The 21,536-nt window shown below is 39.0% G+C and overlaps 1 protein-coding gene across 2 annotated transcripts in view; it reads right to left on the reverse strand.

The window, feature by feature from the left end:
* FHIP2A (FHF complex subunit HOOK interacting protein 2A) overlaps positions 1 to 16,224 on the reverse strand; it is a 54,459-nt gene extending 38,235 nt beyond the window's left edge. The window contains exons 1-5 of one of the 2 annotated variants that reach the window (XM_079899548.1): positions 15,799 to 16,224; positions 8,442 to 8,520; positions 3,950 to 4,119; positions 2,143 to 2,247; positions 1,580 to 1,702 (exon numbers count right to left, since the gene is read on the reverse strand). In XM_079899548.1, the coding sequence (XP_079755674.1) occupies positions 1,580 to 1,702; positions 2,143 to 2,247; positions 3,950 to 4,119; positions 8,442 to 8,520; positions 15,799 to 15,843 (522 nt within the window). In that variant the 5' untranslated portion in view covers positions 15,844 to 16,224. The remainder of the gene's footprint in view (positions 1 to 1,579; positions 1,703 to 2,142; positions 2,248 to 3,949; positions 4,120 to 8,441; positions 8,521 to 15,798) is intronic. The other variant, XM_079899547.1, reaches the window with a different exon arrangement.
* Positions 16,225 to 21,536: the final 5,312 nt, after the last annotated feature.

Genomic DNA, 21,536 nt, shown 5'->3' on the forward strand with positions numbered 1-21,536 from the left:
AAAACTTTGAGAAGAAAAATCTCACACTTAGCCAAATCAAGATATTTGATACATTTATATCATAAAGCTATTCCAGCCATGTTGAAGCAAACTTTCAAAATATGATGCATACCATGAACATCAGGCATTCAGAGTCCTTAACACTAACCTAGAAATTTAAATTTATGCAATTTTGCAGCTTCATTGCTTACCTACCTCCAATAAGAATGCAGAATAAGATCCTGAATTACTCATTAAATAAAGTGAATTAAAAATGAGCCCATCTATTAAACGGCTAAAAGTTTTAAAAACAAAACAAAAAAACTTGACAACACCCACTCTGACAAGAACACGGAACAACAGAACTCTCATACAGTGTCCATGGGATGCAAAATGAAAAACCCACTTGGGACGAGTTTTGCAAATATACACTTACTACATGATATGGAAATCCTACTCTGAGGTATTTACTCAAGTGAAATGAAAATCTAAATCCATACAAAAATCTGTGAATGTTTACAGTGGCCTCAACCATAATTGCCCCAACCTGGAAACAACCCATAAGTCCTTCAACTGGTGAATGGATAAACAACTGTGGTACATCCATACAGTGGAATACTACTCAGCAGTGTAAAGGACCAAACTCATGGATGACTCTCAAATGCATTATATGAAGTAAAAAAAGCCAGACTCAAAAGCCTGATTATATTTTTATGACTTTCTGAAACAGAGAAAACTTGGGACAGAAAACAGATCAATGACTGCTTGGGGCAGAGGTGGAAACAGGATGACCAGGAAAGGACATATGGTGAGATGATGGAGATACTGCATATCTTGATTGTGTTGGTGGTTACACGACTGTGTTTGTCAAACTCATAGAATGGTGGATCAGAAAGACTGAATTGTACTCTAACTTATACCTCAATCTGAAAAAACAAAAAAAAAGAAGAAAAAACTTTTTTTTTAACTAAAAAAACACATTTTTTCTAATATATTCCTAAATGACTTCACTGCTGAAAAAAATTAAATGAAAGCAGGAAATACATAAAAGTTATTTTCTAATTTAAAACTGGAAATAAAATCTAAATGTCAATTGATTTACATAAACTATGATTCGGTGACTACAGCTATGAAAAGATAGTACAAGATAGTAGAGCAATTCCAACTGCTACACGAGGGTGGGGAGGTAACTCATGACGCTTCGCATCATGTCCAAATCTGCACACACCATCCTTACCCCAGGTCAAGTTACCCACACTCTGCACTTGAGCAAGCCTGGCTGAAAATATGATAGCTTATAAATTCCCGTGACTTCTCTCTCCCTGATTTGCCCTTCAAGCTGTACTAAGCCTTGGCTTTGTATTTGTCCAGCCCCTATACCGCCCCATACATCTGGCTCAATCACATTCTTTGAGAATCGTTTTTCTCAGGAGATTTCAGGTTAAAATAAGACAGTGCTCTTAAATGAAAATTCTGGGAAGTAAAACAAGCTATCTGATTCCCAAAGAAGTAATTCCTTCTAATATTATTCACAGAATTCAATTCTCATAATAATTTTAATACGCACATACTTTGAAGGTTGACAAGAAGGATACCATACCTCCAGAAAAAAATTAACCAAGTAGGGATCTTGTTTCAGCTTTGCACACACAATGCAGAGAAACTGAATTTCTTCATTTTCTGTTGGCGTTGCAAGGACTTCACCACACAGTCGAATTAATTTCTGTCAAAAAATTTAAAACAAATGTTTAAACTTAGGTTACTTTTTATAAACATGTAAACAGCCATTCATTTACCTTCAGGATATTTAAAATTTTCAAATAATGCAAATACCTTGCATTTTTCAGAAAGAACACTATTTACAATCACCTCTATCAAAATACATTTGCTAGTCGTAGGTCTTTCAAATATGTTACTCTAAAAAATTAAGGGGTTATATAATAAACTCTCCTTGAGATGTCATGGAAATAGGTAAATGGTAAAATTAATGTATAAAATTTTAAAAGAGAAATATAAAGACATGAAGTGCATTTAATACATCGTCATGCATAAAGAAAGCTCAAGTATTTGCTAATTTGCATGTTATTTTAGAAAAACCATATAAAATTATTTCTACACGAAAAGAAGCAAACTAAAAAGTTTTGTGTAAAGGGAACAAAATACCTGCACTGGCCTATGCACGTTAATATGTGGAAGTAGTGGCTGCCGGATTTTCCCCAGAAGTTTGGTATAGAACACCAAAACCTGCTGTTTCATCCCCGGAGGACACTAGGGGTAGGAGAAAAGAAAAGCAAACAAGAAAAAAACAGACAACGCAAACATACTTACTCAAAAGCTTAAAAAATAGGAGAGGCAATGTACGTGAACATATTCCCCCTTCAAAAATCAATGCAATTAGCCAGTTAATGACTTTATCAGAATAAAATTCTCCACCATATTATTACTGACTGGTATTGTATAAATAAAACCACATCTGGGACTATAATATAGTGTATGAGACCACAGGCTGATGTAATTACAAATAGCCTGGTGATAATGTGCCATGGAGACTGGAGTTTGGTTCAGGCAATGCCAACCTGTTTGTAGTCTAAACGCTAGGGTAACAGGAAACTCCCCAGCCAAAGCAAAGGCAGAATCTTACCGCTTACGCTAATGACAGGTAATCAATAACCTTCCATCATACACGTGTAGCAGTAATAAAGCCTTCTAACACATATGATGTAAATAAAGGAATCCTATGTATAAACTGCTGTGATTTATTCTAACAATGTTGTTCTAAATTAGTTGCAAAATTATTTACATTATGATTATTATAGGCAATGAATATTTAATAAATAAGTTTTGATAACATGCCAATTGTTTTAAATATTTGCTGAAAAGTAGGTAAACATGACGATTACTCATGTTGTAGATTAAGAGAATATGAGTTAACAAGGTTATACGTTCTATAGTTAACCTGCTTATTCTGCCTCAGATTTAAAATATAGTCACAAAAGAAGTATTTCCAAAACATCATCATAGACATGTTATCTGGAAATAGCATAAGCTATAATCTTAAGCACAATAATATCTTAAGATAGCAAATACCTTCAATTATTCAGGTGAAACACAATACTTACAATCACCAATATCAAACTAAATTTCCTAGTAGTATAATTACTAATATTTGCTCAAAAGTCAATTAATATTTGTTCAATATAATGTTGCATAACCCCTCTCTCCACAGAACAGGAAAAAGAAGGCAGGAGGGGAATGAATCGGAGGATGTTAGGGAGCAAACACGTAGCCTAGAAAATATAAATAGAATGAATTTAACCTAGAAATGAAATGGAGTATTACAGATTTAGTTAAAAGGAAACTGTCTTCAATACTACTTCATAATTCTATTTGGTGTTTAAACATGTCTATTAGTTTGGGGTTTTTCTAGTTTGATTTTCACATCATGTATTATAATAATTCACAGAACAGAACCACAGATTTTTAGAGCTGGGGGAGGCCCCTTGGTGATCACCTCCTAGTTTTTAAAGAGGAGGAAGATTAACCAAAGAGACTTACTTGAAACTGGCTCCACTCGTCAGTAGAGTTAATGTCAGAATAATCAGTGACATTTTCTTTCAGGATTATGAAAAATACTTCCTAGTTTTGTAACCCAATTTGCACTGGGTTCCTACTCATTTCCTTTGATTCTGAGCGTCTGCACTTGAGTTTATTTTCACAAATGTTTACATGTAATTCTAAGCAGCCTAAGTACCAGTTGTTGTCGAGAGCATTTGGGAGCTTCGCTCTATCTATGCAAAGCCATGTTCACAGAGGCCATACAATTTTCTTTTTTTTCCACATACTGACTTGAATCCTGCCATACTTAACACACAACTCTACAATTAAATTTAGTGCTTGGCAGCTTCCTTATCTCTAAGACATGAACACATATATTACATGCCCAAGAACGCCACGTGGATTAGGAACTTACATCAGCTTTCCCTAAGGTATATAATGTTTCCAAGATCTTGTGATGAAGTAAATATTCCATACATGGCCCCGTCTCTCCAAATTCCCGTTCACTTTCTTCTTGTATCAAGATAACCAACATCTGTTCCAGATGAGATGGAATATTTGTATCTGTCACCGGGGCTTTATCATCTAAATAATAAAAACATTCATCAAATTTTCAAACATTTTTATCTGCACATTTGCACGTAAAATACTCTTTATATTTCCCTGTTCCTATTCAAACAGAAAAATCGGAACTACACATACTTAAGTGAGGCTTACATCTTACTCAAAAACAATCTATATTCTGAAAGATGGTCTATAAGCTAATATTCATGCAAAGTAATTCAGAAAAGGAGCCATTTATATGCGGAATGGGAACACGATCAGAAAAAATATAAGTAACATCAGAATTTTGTACCCACTTATAATTAAAAAATTTTTTTTCAATTAGCCAGTTCAGAAGATCTAAACTTTAGGTCTCTTTATATAGAAACAGGTTGGCCGTGAATGTTAAGCTGAATAACGTAGGATATGAGGAGAGGACAGGTTCTGTTTTTGATCACTGCTACACTGCTTTGTAACAATGCACTTACTGTCCCCAATTCATCTCCAGATTTGAAAACATGAGGACCCCAAAGAAAATCCCTCTATTAAAAATTTCTGACATCTCCTCTCATTAGCAGATACCTACTCCCAAAGTAAAAGCTGCTTCTCAGGAGAATTCTTATAAAATATTGATTTTTCAAAATAAAAATTCATGAATACTTTTTATATATCGAAAACACATGGTTTTATTAACCTATCTTTATTACATAAGGGTTAAATTACTCTCAATAAAATGTGAAGTTTTATAGAATGTCTGAATACAAAATATATTAGGGAGTGACAAGTTCTTTTTTACGTCTCTATTCTCCTTCACTTAGTACTGCTACAGTTCATACTACACAATCCTGGTATACTATGTATCTGATGATTTAAAGCTGTGTCTGTGCATATGCACATGTATGTATTATATATACACACACAGACCAAACGATAATACTAAAGGCTTATGGAGAAAACAATGGAAAGAGAATAGTCACTCTTGTTCCCCAGGAGGACATATATGTACCAAATTTATATAGTACGGGACAGTTGTTAAGAGCATGAGACCTGGAGTTGGACAACTTGAATTCAAATCTTGGCTCTGTCACTTTTAGCTGGATGACCTGGGCAAACTGTTTAAGCCTTAGCACCAACATCTATAAAATGGAGTTAATCAACACCAGTAAGTGCTGTCGCATGATTTCAACGAAATACTCTGTGTAAAGCCCAGTGCCTTAGAACATAGTAAGAATTCAAGAAATGTTAACTTATAACTTCATATTCTTCTAAAATGAGTAGCCTAGGACTAATAAAAAATAGTGTGTAATTTTATTTGAAATCTGCTTTTTAAAAATGTTTTTTCACCTGTTTTACTGCAGACTTTATATAAACATCCCAGGAAAGAATGAATATTTAAGCATGGTCTGATTACACTTATTTATGGAGAAAAATAATCAAAAAGACTGTTTTTTTTGAGAAATAAACAAACTGTAAATTCAACTTGACAGGATTAAAATCCTAGCTCTCAAGAAGATCTAGTTTCTGCCATCCACTCTCATCCCAAACCATGTTTAGATCCCTGTGCCTTTGCATAAGCTATTCCTTCTATCTGAAATGCCTTTGCCCTCCTTATCTACCTCAAAACCTACTGCTCATCCTTTAATGCCCAGGTCAGACACTGCCTCCTATTTCTCCCTTCTTCCTTCTCTCTCTGTGCCTGATGCACCTTTTTGTCCATACTTTATTGTAGTGTACACACTTGTTTTTGCTACGAGACTGCAAAAAAATCATTGAAAGCAAGAACTCACAGGCTTTCCTGTAAAGCATTTCCTTAAGACCGTGGAGGGATGAGAAATTCACAAGGGCTAAGAATAGTCATTTGAAAAGGCAGCTCCTCTCAAAAAGCTTTTCTGTAGATCTGCGGTCTAAACATCCAAATTAAGGTAGAAATTATATTTTACACTTAAAGGTGTATATATAGATATAGATAGTCTCATTTTCACTTACTATACAAATATGAAGAATTCCTTTCTTTTAAAGAATTATCTATGACCCCATCAGCTTATCAGATCAACTATTTTTTTTTCATGTTTCCTTTCAGTTAAAAAACATGTGTCCAATCTGCACACCCACTAGCATTTACCTATACATTCCTCAAAGGAGCCCATAGTGCTATGTAGCAAGGCTACTCTGTTTCCTTACTTCAGAGGTTGCCAAACTTCAGCTCATGGGACAAACCCAGGCTTGCCATCTGTTTTAATAAAGTTGTACTGGAACAAAAGAATGCCCTTCTTTTATTTATTGTCGATGGCTGCTTTTGCACGATAACAGCAGAATTGAATAGTTGCGACAGAGACTGCATGGACTACAAAGCCTAAAATATTTACTATCTGACGCTTCACAGAAAAATTTTGCCAACCTTTGACCTAATTTATTCACATTTCCCCATATTCACTCTTCAGTCTACTCACTAAGAAAAATTGAAGCAACTGGAAAACAACTTCCAAAGACTCCCTATACCATGTCTACCCCTTTCCTGAATTTACACCCGTATGTTCTTCTTTCTGCCTTAATGTTATGGACGAACTGTCCACACGTCTATGAAGGCGAAGCCTCCATTAATGCACTAGGATCCCAAACCCCACTTGCCAACTTAAGGATATGGCTCGGAGACGATCTCATATGACTCTCGTACCCACCTGTCCTTCTCCAGTACATCGTTCTAGTATGTTCCATCTTTACAAAAACTTTAAAACCCCCTCAATGCCACATCTCCCCCGTGGCTGCTGCTCCATTTCTCGGCCCCCCTTTCCACTAACACTCCTCAAGACAGCAGTCTTCACACACTGTCTCTATACGCTCTCTGTCCATTTTCTCTGAAACTTCCTCCAATCAGGTCTCCTCTCTCTTCCTTGCTATTAAAAGAGCTCTTATCAAGACCACTAATGAGCTCCTCATGGCTGAATCCAATGACCGGTTCCCAGCCTCCATCAGCGTGACATCATTTGACACTTGGTTCCTTCTCTCCTCCTCCAGCTTCTAGGACACCATTCTCTCTTGGCTGTCTGCTACTGAACTGGCAAAAGCAAAATCTCCTTTGCTATCATTCTCGTTTTCCCAATCCCTAAACACTGAGTTGCAGGGCCTTAGTTCCTGAACACTTTCCCTCTTCCGCCTATCCTTAGCTAACCCTAGATAATCTCACCCAGTCTCAAGGCTTTAAATCCTACTTACATGCCGATGAGTCTCAATTCCCTATGTCTAGTTTAGGCCTCTACCCTAAATTCCAGATTCCTATTTCCTACTGTCTACTTGACATATCCAATTGCATATATAATGGGCGTCTCAGACTAAACATGTCCACAGTGCCTCACAAACCTGCTCCTCCAGCAGTCTCCCCATTCTCAGCGAGTGGCCCTCCTAGTTTTCCAACTGCCTAAGCCCCAACATTCGGAGTTATCCATGACTCTTACCCTGATACCCAATATTCAATGCACCAACAAAGCTTTCTTCAAAGTATACCCAGAGGACAGTCGCTTCTTACACCTCCACCCTAGTCTGAGCCACCGCCATCTCTCAGACCATTGCAATAGTCCCCTAACTGTTCTGCCAGCTTCACCTCTGCATACTTTCCATCTAATTTTCTCACAGAAGCCAAAGTGATTCCTTTAAAACAGATTACGTTACACCTCCGCTCAAAACCCTCTGACGGCTTCCTGTCTTAGAGTAAAAGCCAAAGCCCTTACAATGGCTTACAAGGCCTTGTGTGAATCTGCACCCTCACCTGTCTTTTGTCACCTCCTCCCATTTCCCTCCTCGTCCACTCGCTCTAGCCACACTTCCTTGTGGTTCCTAGTACAAGCCAAGTGCTGCACGCTCCAGCTTCAGGGTTTGTGCGCTGGGCGCTCTCCTGGAACTTCTACCCCAGGTGCCCCCAGGCTTGCTTCCTCCTCCTTCAGACTTCAGCTCAGCAGTCACCTGGGGCAACAAGGCTTTCTCTAATCTTAAAGAGCCATCTGCCCCTGACCCCCACTCCCGAACACACACCTCTCTCCCTTTTAGCCTGCTTCATCGTCTCCTTAGCACTTACCATCTGACACACTATGTATACTTGTCTATTTATCGTTCGCTTCCTCCCAATCAATACATAAGCTCTGCTAGGACAGATTTTTGTCTCTTTGATTGTTATATGTCCCAGTGCCTAGAACAATGCTTACACGTAGTAGGTGTTCAACAGATATACTTTTGAATGAATCTATGAGAGTAATTAAAAGTAAAATAAACTGTTTGTAAGTTTAATATAAAATAATTTTGAAAACTAGTTTGAAATGTATTTTAGCATTTCACAAATTTTCTTTTTAATTAATATTAGCATTGTTTCTTACCCGAAGTCTCTATGTAGTAATGGGTAATTGCCTTCCAGTGATAAACAAAATCTTCTTGTAAAGGAAGAGAAGGTGCAAGCTACACAAACACAAACAAAAAAGACCACAGCAATTAAGAGAATGGCATTGAAAGTTTCCCATTAAGTATAACTCTGTATTTGTCTACTAATGATGCAAAAGCAGCATAAGAGTAAGGGGTGAGCTTTAATTTGATTCTTTATGTCAATATCAAAGAGAAACAAAATGAGTCACATCCAAGAAAGTAAAAATGATTTATTAAGAAATAGGACAAACACATTTATCAGCATTATTATTATATTATAGTATTGGGTATTTTTTCTACTCCCCGACACTAGTTACTATATATATGGCTTCAAAAGTAACAGCGTTACATGACAACACAATATTCTATTACTAAAGTATCAGTAAAATGGAATTATCGATAACCAGGGATCTTTGTACCTAGGACTTTGAAATGCAAGACAGTAAAAAGGTTGCTATGTAATTAGTTACACATCACCAAAGTCAACCCTGTAATCAGATTAAAACTGTTCCGTATTTTCAATGACATACAGAAGTGAATCTTTTCTTTTTAAGCCTAGATTAGGCAGTGCATATTTTTAGCAAAATAACTACATGAACAAGACACTACCAATTTAAATTCCACAAAGTCAAAAATGTTTTACATTTTAATTTTGAAATTTACTTCAGAAGTTTTAAGACCAAAATTATATCCCTTCAGCCATCTCATAGCAAATTTACAAGTATTTCAAATGGGTGTTAAATGGATAGAAAAAGACTTGATGTACCTTCTAAAACATTTTCTTGTCCTTAAAAAGAGTGAAAGAAAGAGAGAGAGAACTCTCTCTCAGTCCTAGTATCATCAATAAATTCTGGTCAGAAAGTACAGAGTTGACCCAGTTTTCTTAAGAACAAATAGGTTTCGGGCTTCCCTGGTGGCGCAGTGGTTAAGAATCTGCCTGCCAAAGCAGGGGACACGGGTTTGAGCCCTGGTCCGGGAAGATCCCACATGCCGCAGAGCAATTAAGCCCGTGCGCCACAACTACTGAGCCTGCACTCTAGAGCCTGCGAGCCACAACTACTGAAGCCCATGCGTCAAGAGCCTATGCTCCGCAACAAGAGAAGCCACCACAACAAGAAGCCTGTGCAATGCAACGAAGATTAGTCCCTGCTTGCCACAAGAGAAAGCCCACGTGCAGCAAAGAAGACCCAACACAGCCAAAAATAAAATAAATAAATTTATTTAAAAAAAAGAACAAATAGGTTTCTATTTCGGGAACCTAAACCATGGCAGCGTAATCGTCCATTTTCATATATTCATCTAAACAGACGACCTAAGAGGCCATGTCACTCCTATACTTCTACTTGTTCCATTTTGATTTCTTGGAGTCTCCTGCAGGGACCTCAAAGTTCGAAACCCGTCAAAACAATTTCCAAACTCTTGAGCAAATTATAAACATTGGTCATGACGTCTTAAGTGTTTCAATCCAGAAGATGAACTGTACTTAGGAAGAAAATGGACCTGAAAAATTTTCAGCAACCATCAACATCGTAATGCTAGCTTTTTCATATGTGCATATTCATACCACTCTGAAGAGTACTGAATTAAGAAAATATAAATATTCATCTCATTTCCAAATAGAATGCTATGAAAAATTTTAAAAGACTTTAAGATCTTTAACAAAGGAGTTAAAACCTTTGGGATTATACACTTCAAGAACATGGGGAAAGAAATAACTTGTAGGAGATTGAGAAGACAATTAAAAAGAAAAATAGGAAAGAAAGAATTAACTTGGGAAAATAATCTTCCTGAAATTTTTAGATTAAAAAGTCTGTTTTAATCAGCTACTTATTTTTAGAATCTTCCTCAAAACACATAAAATTTCTCTTGTTTTTTGGGCCTGGTTTTTTACACACCAACTTTATGTAGTGTTGACAATTATTATTAATTAATTATGTATTAACAATTGGGACAAACCCAAATGAAATTTGGTGTTTCAAAAAATGTACCTACTTTCTTATGTGTAAATATTATGACTTGTTAAATTTTTCCAAGGGAATTTCCAGGGCATATATGGAATTAAAGCATCCTTGTTCCACATTATTTCTCCCATGGGATTTAACTCTATTTACAAGGAAAGTTACTAAATCAGAGGTCTTAAATGATTTGTGTCGGGGCCTTTGCTGTTACAGTCAAATTCAAAGCAGGATGGTGTTGCTTACTTGTGAATCTCTTGCAGAAATTTGCTTTAAATAAGAAACCTATTTACGGAGACAGTGAAACAGTTCTAAGTTGCTAATAATTTAGTAACAATCTTGTTCAAACATGAATAAATTTTTTTATTTAAGTAAAACTTCCTAGTAAACTTGCCTCTTTCATTTCAAATTATAACATGCAAAATATATGCTTTATCATTACATAAAAACATTTACGCTCTGGGTTAAAAAAAAAAGATGTGTGAATCAGGATGAGGGGATTCTAATTTGAGTTAACTTCTTACAATACAGAGATTAAATTTTTGAAAATTCATGCGATCGATCACTATCTCAACCAAAAACTGACCTGAATATCTAACTTGGATATTACTTTCTCTGAGAAGTCTTGCCAGACTTCCTGCCGAGGTTATAGTCCTTTCCAAACACTTTGTGGCACCCACTCCCTGACTGACCGCTCACTCTCCCAGCCCTTATCCCATGTTTGTAACTGTCGAGTTACCCATCTTCTCCACTAGATTGTAAACTCAATGAGTTTACAAAGATTATATCATCTTTCTCATCACTGAATCCCGTTTCCTAGTCAATGATGGCAAATAGTAAGCATTCAGTACCATTTATTGAGTGAACAAACAGCAGTTGCTACCATTTAATGAGTAGTTATGTGCCAGGCACAGTGCTACAAAGTTTACACTTACCATATGCTCTTAAATTCTCACAATAAACTCTAAGACCCTGAGTCATTAACTGACCTGCCCAAAGAAACACTACTTGTAATTAGAAACCTGGACTCTCTTTCTCCAAAATGCCTACCACACAAAAGGACCTACCTACATTGATAACTCAGATGAGAACTAGTGTTCTCAAAGCCACATCTGCAGTCTCACATGTATCATGAACATTCCATGCCCAGATCTTTTAAAATGCTTCTTCTCTGTAGCAACTTTCCAGACGCCCATCCTATCTTCTCTTCCTCTCCAAAGTCCAGCTCAAGTCTCACTTCCTCCAGGGAGCCTTCTGCAACTACTCCAACCCTAAGTGTTTACTCCCCTCCTCCTATAGAACTCACTGGCTGAACAATCATCCAGATAATAATAATAATAATGATTCACATTTACTAAGCACTTACTATGTGCCAGGCACTGCATTAAGCACTTCATATATACAATCTCATTCTAATTTTCACAACAATTCTAACAGATAGATACAATTATTTCCATTTTACAGTGAGAAATTGAAATGTACAAAGACTAAGTAACTTGTCTAGTGAAAAAGCAAGGGACACAGGCAAGCCTGGAACCCTGCTCTGACTGGCTCTAGGGGCTAGGCCACACTCTTGTGCACTGCTTGTACTTTAACCAGTGTTTTGTTTTGTCTCCCAATGTATTCTCACTGTGAACTCACACTGTGCCATGCTTTCTTGGTGGGCTCATAAAATATTTACTGAATGACTAAAGGACTAAAGTTAAAGATCACTTGTTGGAAAAGAATACACTTAAGAAAACACTACATATGTTCCATCTGATGTTTTGGTTTTTTTGCTTTTTTTTTTTGCGGTACGCGGGCCTCTCACTGTTGTGGCCTCTCCCATTGCGGAGCACAGGCTCCAGACGCGCAGGCTCAGCGGCCATGACTCCCGGGCCCAGCCGCTCCGCGGCATGTGGGATCTTCCCGGACTGGGGCATGAACCCGTGTCCCCTGCATCGGCAGGCGGACTCTCAACCACTGCGCCACCAGGGAAGTCCTCATCTTATGTTTTAATTCCTAGTGCAGAGTAGATTTTTAAGGAATTGCTGGTCCCAACAATCATCATTAACTCAAACTATAATTTAAAAAGAAAATGTTGCATTCAAATTCTGAAAGATGACGTCCATTGAATTAATTAGTTAAGGTAGATGAAACTTTCTTTCCTGACACTGCCCTTTATCCTCTTGGAATAAATCTGCCCTCAAGGATGGAACTGACTGGAATTTAAAAGGTATTAGTCCCTGGCAGATAACCTCACATAGACAAAGGCCCTCAACAAATGTTGAATTGTATGGAAGGTGTTTTATTTATCCTTTGGAGAAGCTGTACTAAAATAATCCACCTCAGAACTACATGGGAGGCCTGATTTCAGACGTGTGACATGTGGCAACTGGCTAAAAGAACAGATTCATTTCATAACTCTTACTGGCCAATCATTTGTATGCTGAGGGAAAACTGTCATTTCTGAAACAGGAGGCAAGAGTTACATTACAGTTTTTGTTTTTGATCAAGGTGTGAATTTCTCTCCTAAATTCAAAATGCAGTCTATCAGCTTAATAACACATCTTCAAATACTGATCTTTGAAAACATCTTAGTTGTATTTCATCCTTTTTAAGTAGTTAACAGGAAATGTGAAGAAACCATTAATTAAACAATAAGGAAAACTCTACACTTAAACTGCATTTAAATGAATATGTACCTGGTTGACCCTAAAAAACCATTTGAAGGCTGATCCAATTAAATCAAGAAACCTAGGGAGGGACTTCCCTGGTGACACAGTGGGTAAGAATCCACCTGCCAATGCAGGGGACACGGGTTTGATCCCTGGTCCAGGATGATCCCACATGCTGCGGAGCAACTAAGCCCGTGCGCCACAATTACTGAGCCTGCGCGCTCTAGAGCCCACGAGCCACAACTACTGAAGCCCCTGTGCCTAGAGCCCGTGCTCCACAGCAAGAGAAGCCACGGCAATGAGAAGCCCGCGCACCACAACAAAGAGTAGCTCCAGCTCGCTGCAACTAGAGAAAGCCCGCACGCAGCATTGAAGACCTGAGGCAACCAAAAATAAATTAATTAATTTTTAAAAAAGAAAGAAAGAAACCTAGGAAGTAATAATACCAAAACGGTTGAGAAAACATTAGAGATTCACATAATGACACAACTGAAAAAAGGTCATGTCAGCATCTGCATATAGGATTATCTCCCATCTCTGTAGAATCCTGATAATTATGATAATTGCAATACTGTATCAGAAAATGCTAATTGGGTATACAAACTAAAAGGAGTACAGAGAAAAGCCAATGAAACTGAGGAATGGTAAGATTAGTACACAGAAAAAAATGTCAAGCAAATAAAGAAAGAGAACTGAATAAATGTAAACCAATCTTGGGCTAGGAAAAAAATATATTCTTCAAATACCACAAAGGTGGCTTATTCAGCATTACATATGAGTTCATTCCCAAGAGAATGTTAAAAGGGGGAAAAAAAAAGTATGCCAAAATTTTTTCATAAGATTTAACCTCGTATCAAGGTAAACTGGGAAGTATCACAGCTGAAAACATTAATGCTAAGCAAATAAAAACATTACTTTTCTAAATGCAGTGCATTAACTCCTAAGACCAGGTGTATATAATCCATTCTTAACTTTTGCTCACTAACCTCAGCAAAGTAGAGAACCTGGATATTACAGAGCCAGAGTCAGACAATTTACATGGATAATCTGATAGATGCTAACACATACAGTTATAAAAAGATAACGCAGACAGAGAACACAGGCCTCTGGACAAAAATGAGTCTTTACTGGGAGAGCATGAAAGCCATCTTTCTTTCTCTAACTGCTTATTTCTGTAAATATCAGCCTGAATTAGTAAAGAATATAAATAATTAATAAACTTTTATTTCCAATTATCTCAGTATTTAGCTGTAGTGAGTGTTAAAAATTAAATGATTCTTGGTACTTTAAGTTAAGGAATAATATAAAATGTAAATATCGCTGTTTTTTATAAATTTCAGTTAAATTCTTACAATAAGGTGCTGTAGACTGATTGTGTAGAAGCCAAGAAAGGAAAATTAAAAGTTGCCTTAAAGTCTAAAACTGTCATCTCCCTCATGAGTAATACTGCTCTTCATCTATGAAAAACCCTGTCTTGCTTGATTTGATACACTCATTTTCTCAAGAACTTGTAGTAGAGCTAAAATGACTCTTAAACATTTCCCACACAGCACTTAAAATAAAAATTGTATCGAAGTTTTGTTTCCATTACTGAGTTTTAAAAATCCATTTTATTTTTATCTGGCCATAAAAACTGTTCTATTGTAATTGGGTTTTGTTTTGTTTTTTCCTTAAAGTTGTGTAGATTTGAATGTGCTGTATCACTCAAACCGAACATAGAAAGAGAATGACATTTTTAAAACTAGCAAAGTAACACTAGCAAAACTGCACTTGTTATGAACTTCACAGGGTGCATTTTTCAATTTGGGCAATTCTGCCAGCATAAAATAAAGCAAAACAACCAGAGTAAAGCAACTCGACCCCTTTCACTGAAACAGCAGGAAGACATTTTCCTGTTAGTTACTTCTCTTTTATTAGTGTTAAGATATTTGAGTAATGTCTCCCTATGCTTGTGTCTAAAATCCTCAGAGGAGGGTACAATTGCAGGAAAAACGACGAGCGTCCAGGAAAGGAAGAGGTGAAAGGAAACAGATGGTCCCGGTGCTGTGTGAGGGCTTGGAAGCTGTCTAAAGCGCCCTCGACGAGACCCTCCAAACGCCTATTTCACATCAATCAGTAAGGTCCAGCTGAGTTCGGCCGCAAGGCCTGTGAAAGCAAGAGTTGGCCAGACTACGAAACTGGGTCGGGTGGGCTGCTTCCTCGCCAGAGCCGCGCCCCCGGCAAGAGCACCCCTGCCTGCCTCCCCACCCCCCAAAACAAAACAAACCTAAGCAGTGTTAGGCCGTTTCTTTTGTCTTGGTCAACGCTGACCACTTGAGGTTAACGGCCAGGGAGTCCGGGGGAGAGCCCTGTGGCCCTGTCAGGTGCTCCCCGACTCCCCTGTCCCCACCGGAGGAATCGGGCGACCCCCGACCCGGGCCGGGGGGCCAGTCCTGCCGGGGACCCCCGCCCACCCTCCTGAGCGAAGGAAAGGGCTCCACGCCGGCCCGGAGCAGGAAGGAGAGCAGGGGGTCCGCTCGGAGCCAGGCCCGAGGCCCCGGCGCCCGCACGACCCCGCGGCGCCCGCCCCGGGCCTCGCCCCTCCGCGGGGCCGGGGACGCCGAGGGCCGGGCCGAGGCCGCCGGGCTCTCCCGGGGCCGGCGGGGGAGCGTAGGCCGGCCGCCATCCCCGGCCTGTCGTGCGCCCGCAGCCCGAGGCCTTACCGCCTCCACGGCGTGCTGCAGGATGGAGGTGAACTTGGAGAACATCCTGTCCCGGGACTGCAGCAGCCTCTCCCGGGACGACCTGGAGAGCTCCTCGATCCGCCGCCGCCGCCCCTGCTGCGGCTGCCGGGGCCGCTCCAGAGTGAAGGCCGGTGCGGGGCGGGGAGGACGAGCAGAGGGCCGAGGCGGGCCCGGCCCGGCCGCTTCGGGTGTGCGCGGGCGGCGAGGCGGCTCCGGCGGGCGCTGCGACGTGGCGGGCGGTGAGAAGGGCGTTCCAGGCGGACTCCGGGCCCGCGACACTCCGGCGGCGGCTGCGGCGGCGGCTCTCGCTCGGACACGGTGGCAGCTCGGCTCGGGTTCCTTCCGCCCGCTCTGCCCGCCGCGGCCTCCAGGGGGCGCCGCCGCGGCCCGGGGGTGGGGCGCCCAGCCAGGCCAGGCCGGCCCTGCGCCACGGGGGCCACACGCCGCGGGGGCGGGAGAGGCACAGAGAGGCCGCGGCCTGCCTGGGGCGGGAGTCGGGCCTGGGCGCAGCCGCCTCCCTCTTACGGCGAGGCGGTCATTCTTACGTCTTAAAAATTCGGCCGTTCTCATTCACTTTGTTTCTCCGATGGAAGTTAACATGCCGATTTTGTATGAAACCGTAGACATGTATGTATATAAAATTCAGAGGTTCTTCTTTTAAGGGCAGATTTGCAAGACCGGTAAGAAAAAGCACAGTATTCCCAAGGCAAACAGGAACCGTGGGTTTAAATGCTAAGAATTAGAACAAATCCACTAATGCAGATGAAATGGCTTTGCTAACTGTAAATCTTTATTATTATTTTTATTGTTGTTGTCGTTGTTATTATTTTATTTAGTTATTTATTTATTCAACATTAAAACAGGAAGCCCCAGATGGACAAATGGTAAGATGATTCAGTTATTAATTTGTAACATGTTTGATAGTTAGAAAATGCATTCAGTATAGCATTTTCTATTCAGCTTATCAGTTGATACTGGGAAACATCAGTGAGGGAAAAGAATCAGAAGGGTTTCTAGGAAATGCACAGGACAGATAAGTGGAGCTACAATGTAAGCGCTCGGATGGAGGCTTCTTAAAATACGATGCAACAGTATATTTGTCAAGCCTTGAAGAAACAAGATTCGGGCTGGTAAAGTTTAGGTTGGGTTGATACAAATTATGAAAATGTTCATATCCTGGAGAACTTTGTTTTTGCTTGTATTGGCATTTTATCAAAAGAACTACTAAATTCTTGATAAGATGAGGGTGAAGTAAGTGTTGCATAACTGGTGATGAAAACATGTATTTGTAACTGAATTAGTTGAACAGAGGAAAAAGGCAGAAAAAGTAGCATCAGTGCAGAGTGTATTTAGGGCCAGTCTCTGGAGCTGGGCAGCCTAGATTTAAATCCCAGTTCTGCCACTCACTGTGGCAAGTTGTTTAACCTCTTTGTGCTTTTAGTTTCCTCATCTGTAAAATGGGAGTAGCACCTACCTCATGAAGTTGTATGTAAATTCCTTAATATACGTAAAATGCTTTAACATGCCCAGTCCATAGTAAGCGATGCATGGACAATTGTTATTATTGTTGTTGTTATTAGTAATAGTAGTATTTAACAAAATAATAGGGCCAGAAATCAAGATTTAAGGAGGAGACTTTAACTAGTCTTGTGTTCTTTTCTCTCCTGTTTTTGCTACCTCTGTCCTTGGATAGCAGGTAAATTTGACCTTAATTCCCTGTATAGTAGTCCCCAGAATGCTGGAGGCAAATTCTGTCATTTGCTAAAGATCGAAATGTGCTCCTTATCAAAGTGTAGGTAGTTGTGTCTGCTTCAACCAAGAGTACATACTGTTTATTATCATTATTATTATTCAGCAGTTTAAGATGGTTAGTCATATTATTAACTAATTATTTTCCTGACCTAATTGACATACATTTATATGGTGTTTTGTATTTTCATAATACCTTACAACCACTAATTGTATGAGGAGGTTTGTTTAAAGCAGGCTTACTTAGAGTTGTTTGTATTTGACAATGCCTGTCTTTTGTATACTTAATATAAGCACAATAAGATATATGTTTTGCTCTAGATTAATATCAATATTTAGGATGACGATTCATCTATTCGATATATAGTTTCCAAGGCATGCAAGTTGGACTAGAATTATAATAGAGCGGATACTCTTACTTATTCTCATCCTAGAATGACACTAACATTATCACCAGCCTTATGCATGGGCAGAGTTGAACCTACCTCAACAAAGTAGCTTATGACTTAAGAAAGCATAACAAAGGCTTTCCTGGGTCTCCAAAACACTTAGATATAGGTGCCTGAAATTCCTCAATTAGAGCTTTATTTCTTCAATCCTTTGGCTTAAGGCAAATAAGAAATTTAGTCCCTGCTTAACTTAAAATACTTTGGGGAGAGATAACACATTAAACTCTTATCATTCATTACACCTGAGGGTGAATGAATTTGTTAAGTTCTTTTCTGAATAAAGTTTAATCAGCAAGGACACAGAAAAATCTATAAAACTGAAACTCAGTTGGGATGGAGTTGAAGAAGAAATAGAGTGAGAGGAAACCCACTTTCAAGATGTGCCAGGCTTCTGGAGATTTTCTATATATATTCCCTCTCTATAGAATTCAGCAACATTCCCTTTCCAAATGTCACTAAAAATTACAGTAAAGAGATTTTTCAAAGTACACACCGAAAAAGTACAAATAAATTAAGAGATAGCAATAAAATTTTGAGAATTGGAAAGTAACTGTAAAGGAGGTCACTGATATAACTGACATAAGAAAGCTGAATCCCAAGGTAACAATTAAGGAAACCAAGAACAAAAGTGATATGTCAGTACATTCACAGAACCTCTCAATGGCTCAGGAATTGGTAGCATTAAGTACCTCTGGAAGTAGAGGTAAAAGTGGGACTGAAAATAGCAGGATGGATTGAAAGTTTGTTTAGAACTGGATAGATGCATCCCCCCCACTCCACAAGATTGGCTGACTTCCCCTTTCCCACCCTGGAATAACATTAGAGACTTTTTCCCAGAAAGAGAGAGGTTCCATACTGAGAGAAGAAAAAAAGAAGGAGAAGGAGAAGAAGAAGATAAAGTGAAAATAAACCTTGTGAATGTTGAAGACACATGTCCCCAACTCTTATCCTGCACTTGGCTCAAAATGTAATCATCAGGCTGATCCTTCCAGGTAGAAGACAGGAAGCATCCTCTCTGGAGAATCCGTTTAGCCCAAGAGAAAAGACCCAGAGGTCCTGCAGAGGGAACCCAGACAAGTCTTCAGTGCAGCCCCCAGTTGACAAGCTCAGAGCTTCAGTTTCTTCATGCACCTCTTTTAAATAGGATCACACAGCCCCGGGGTCATCAACAACTTGAGGAAAGCTTACAACATTAAAGATAGAACCCAAAGGAAAAACAGGACAAAAAAGAAACTGGGAAGAAACAGAGTGGCTTACATTGAACAGATAGGGAAAGATGGGAAGAAAACTTAAAAAAACAACTATTTTAATATCCTCAGAGAGATAGAAAAAGATGTTGCATCTGTAAAATAAGAATGGTATGGTATTTTTATTGTTTTTGTTTTTGCGGTACGCGGGCCTTTCACTGTTGTGGCCTCTCCCGTTGCGGAGCACAGGCTCCGGACGCGGACGCGCAGGCTCAGCGGCCATGACTCACGGGCCCAGCCGCTCCGCTGCATGTGGGATCTTCCCAGACCCGGGCAGGAACCCGTGTCCCCTGCATTGGCAGGCGGACTCTCAACCACTGCGCCACCAGGGAAGCCCTGGTATGGTATTTTTAAAAAGCAGCATTTTGGAAACAAAAAAGAAACTCTTAGAAATCAAGAATATGATAACAGACATTTTTTAAAAAAATAAGCGTGGAAAATAAGCTTGAAAAAATTTAGCAAGCTTAGACTAGAGCAAAAAAGAATGGAAAATGGCAGGGAAATTTTTTTAAATTAGAAGGTCAGTCCAATGGATCCAACATCTGAATAACTGGAGAGAATAGAGGGAGGAAATAATTGAATATATTAATTAATAATTCGATATAATTTTATAGATCTGAAAGACATGAGTTTCCAAATTGAGAGGGTTCATTAAACACCAGAACAATGAATGAAAATAGACTCACTCTAGAGGGCATTATTGTGAAATTTCAGAACAGTGGGTTCAAAGAAAGCTCTTACAATGAGGGAAATGAGCTCACTTCCAATGAGGGAAAAAAGGAAAACAAGTTTATGCAAAGAAACAAAAATTACAATGGCATCATACTTTTCAAGAACAAAATGGGATGTCAGAAGGCTTTGGGGCAATGCCTTCAAAATTCTGAGGTAAAAATAATTTCAATCTAGAATTCTATACTAAGAAACTATCAATCAAGTGTAAGGATAAAATGAGTCATTTCAGATGTGCAAGGTGTTGAAACTTTTTCCTAACTTGCAGTCTTTCTCAGGAAGCTGTCAGAAGATGTGCTCCATCAAAACTCAGGGAGTAAACCAAAGGAAAAAAGATAAAGGAATCAGCTAACAGAATCCACCATAAGAAGGAGGTAAAGGAAATTCCTAGGATGATAGTAAAGCAGAATCCCAGGAAGACAGCTATGGGATAGCAAACAACCAGTCCCAATTGGAGCAAGTCAGAAGAGAGTCCCTACAGAAACAGACTTGCTGATATACAAGACTGATATACAAGACAAACTAGTGGTTACCAAAGGGGAGAGGGAAGGGGGAAGGGGCAAAGTAGGAGTGTGGGATTAAGAAGTACAAACTACTATGTCTAACATAAATAAGCAACAAAGGTATAGTGTATGGCATAGGAAATTATAGCCATTATCTTGTAATAACTTTTATTGGAGTATAATCTGAAAATACTGAATCACTATGCTGTACATGAAAAACTAATAAAATATTGTAAATCAACTATACTTCAATTTAAAAACGAAAGAAGAGATTTCCTCAAGAAGATGGAACTGGTGGATGGCCTATCTGTGTTTGAGCAGATTTATCAGATAGGAGCAGAGTGATATTGAATTAGTGATAAATACAAAGAAAACTAAGAAAAGAAAAAAAAAAAGCTAGATCATTGTTAACACCAGGAAAAATATTGTGTAGAAATGTGTAATCATAGTATACACATGGCTCAACTGTAAATAGTGCTTACATAACCATAATAATGTAAATACTGATCTAATTTAAAATTATGGTATTGCTGCTGTACTTAGGGAGGATGAAAGGATGGATGTGTGATGGGTGGGGGTGGGGTGTGTGTGTGTGTGAGTGTGAAAGAAAGCTAAATCTTTATCATCTGTAGTCAGGAAACATTAGGTATTGTTTATTTGTTTAAAGCCAAAATATCAAGAAGTAACACTATAAGCATATTATTTAAGGAAAGGAAGTATTTAACAAAAGAGCCCACCCAAAGCATTGAAAGAGGTTGCCTCTGTGAAGCAGGAAGTTGGGAGTTTTGGAGGAAGGACAGGGGATTTCATAACAAACCTTGTAAAAACCTCTTTACAAACTGTATGCTAGTATAACTGATATGACCAAAGTTTTGTTTGGCAAAGGGAGAAACTAAAGGCAAGAAACCATTTTTGGTGCAGACAAGAGATTATAAGGGTTCATAACTGGAAAATAGGAAGGAGATGGTAGACTTGAAAGATGAGGTAAGATCAACCAAATTGTGCAAGTGATTAAATACAAAAAGTGAGGAAGAAAAAGT

The sequence above is a fragment of the Stenella coeruleoalba genome (assembly GCF_951394435.1).
Source record: "Stenella coeruleoalba genome assembly, chromosome: 16".
Taxonomy (NCBI): Eukaryota; Metazoa; Chordata; class Mammalia; order Artiodactyla; family Delphinidae; genus Stenella; species Stenella coeruleoalba.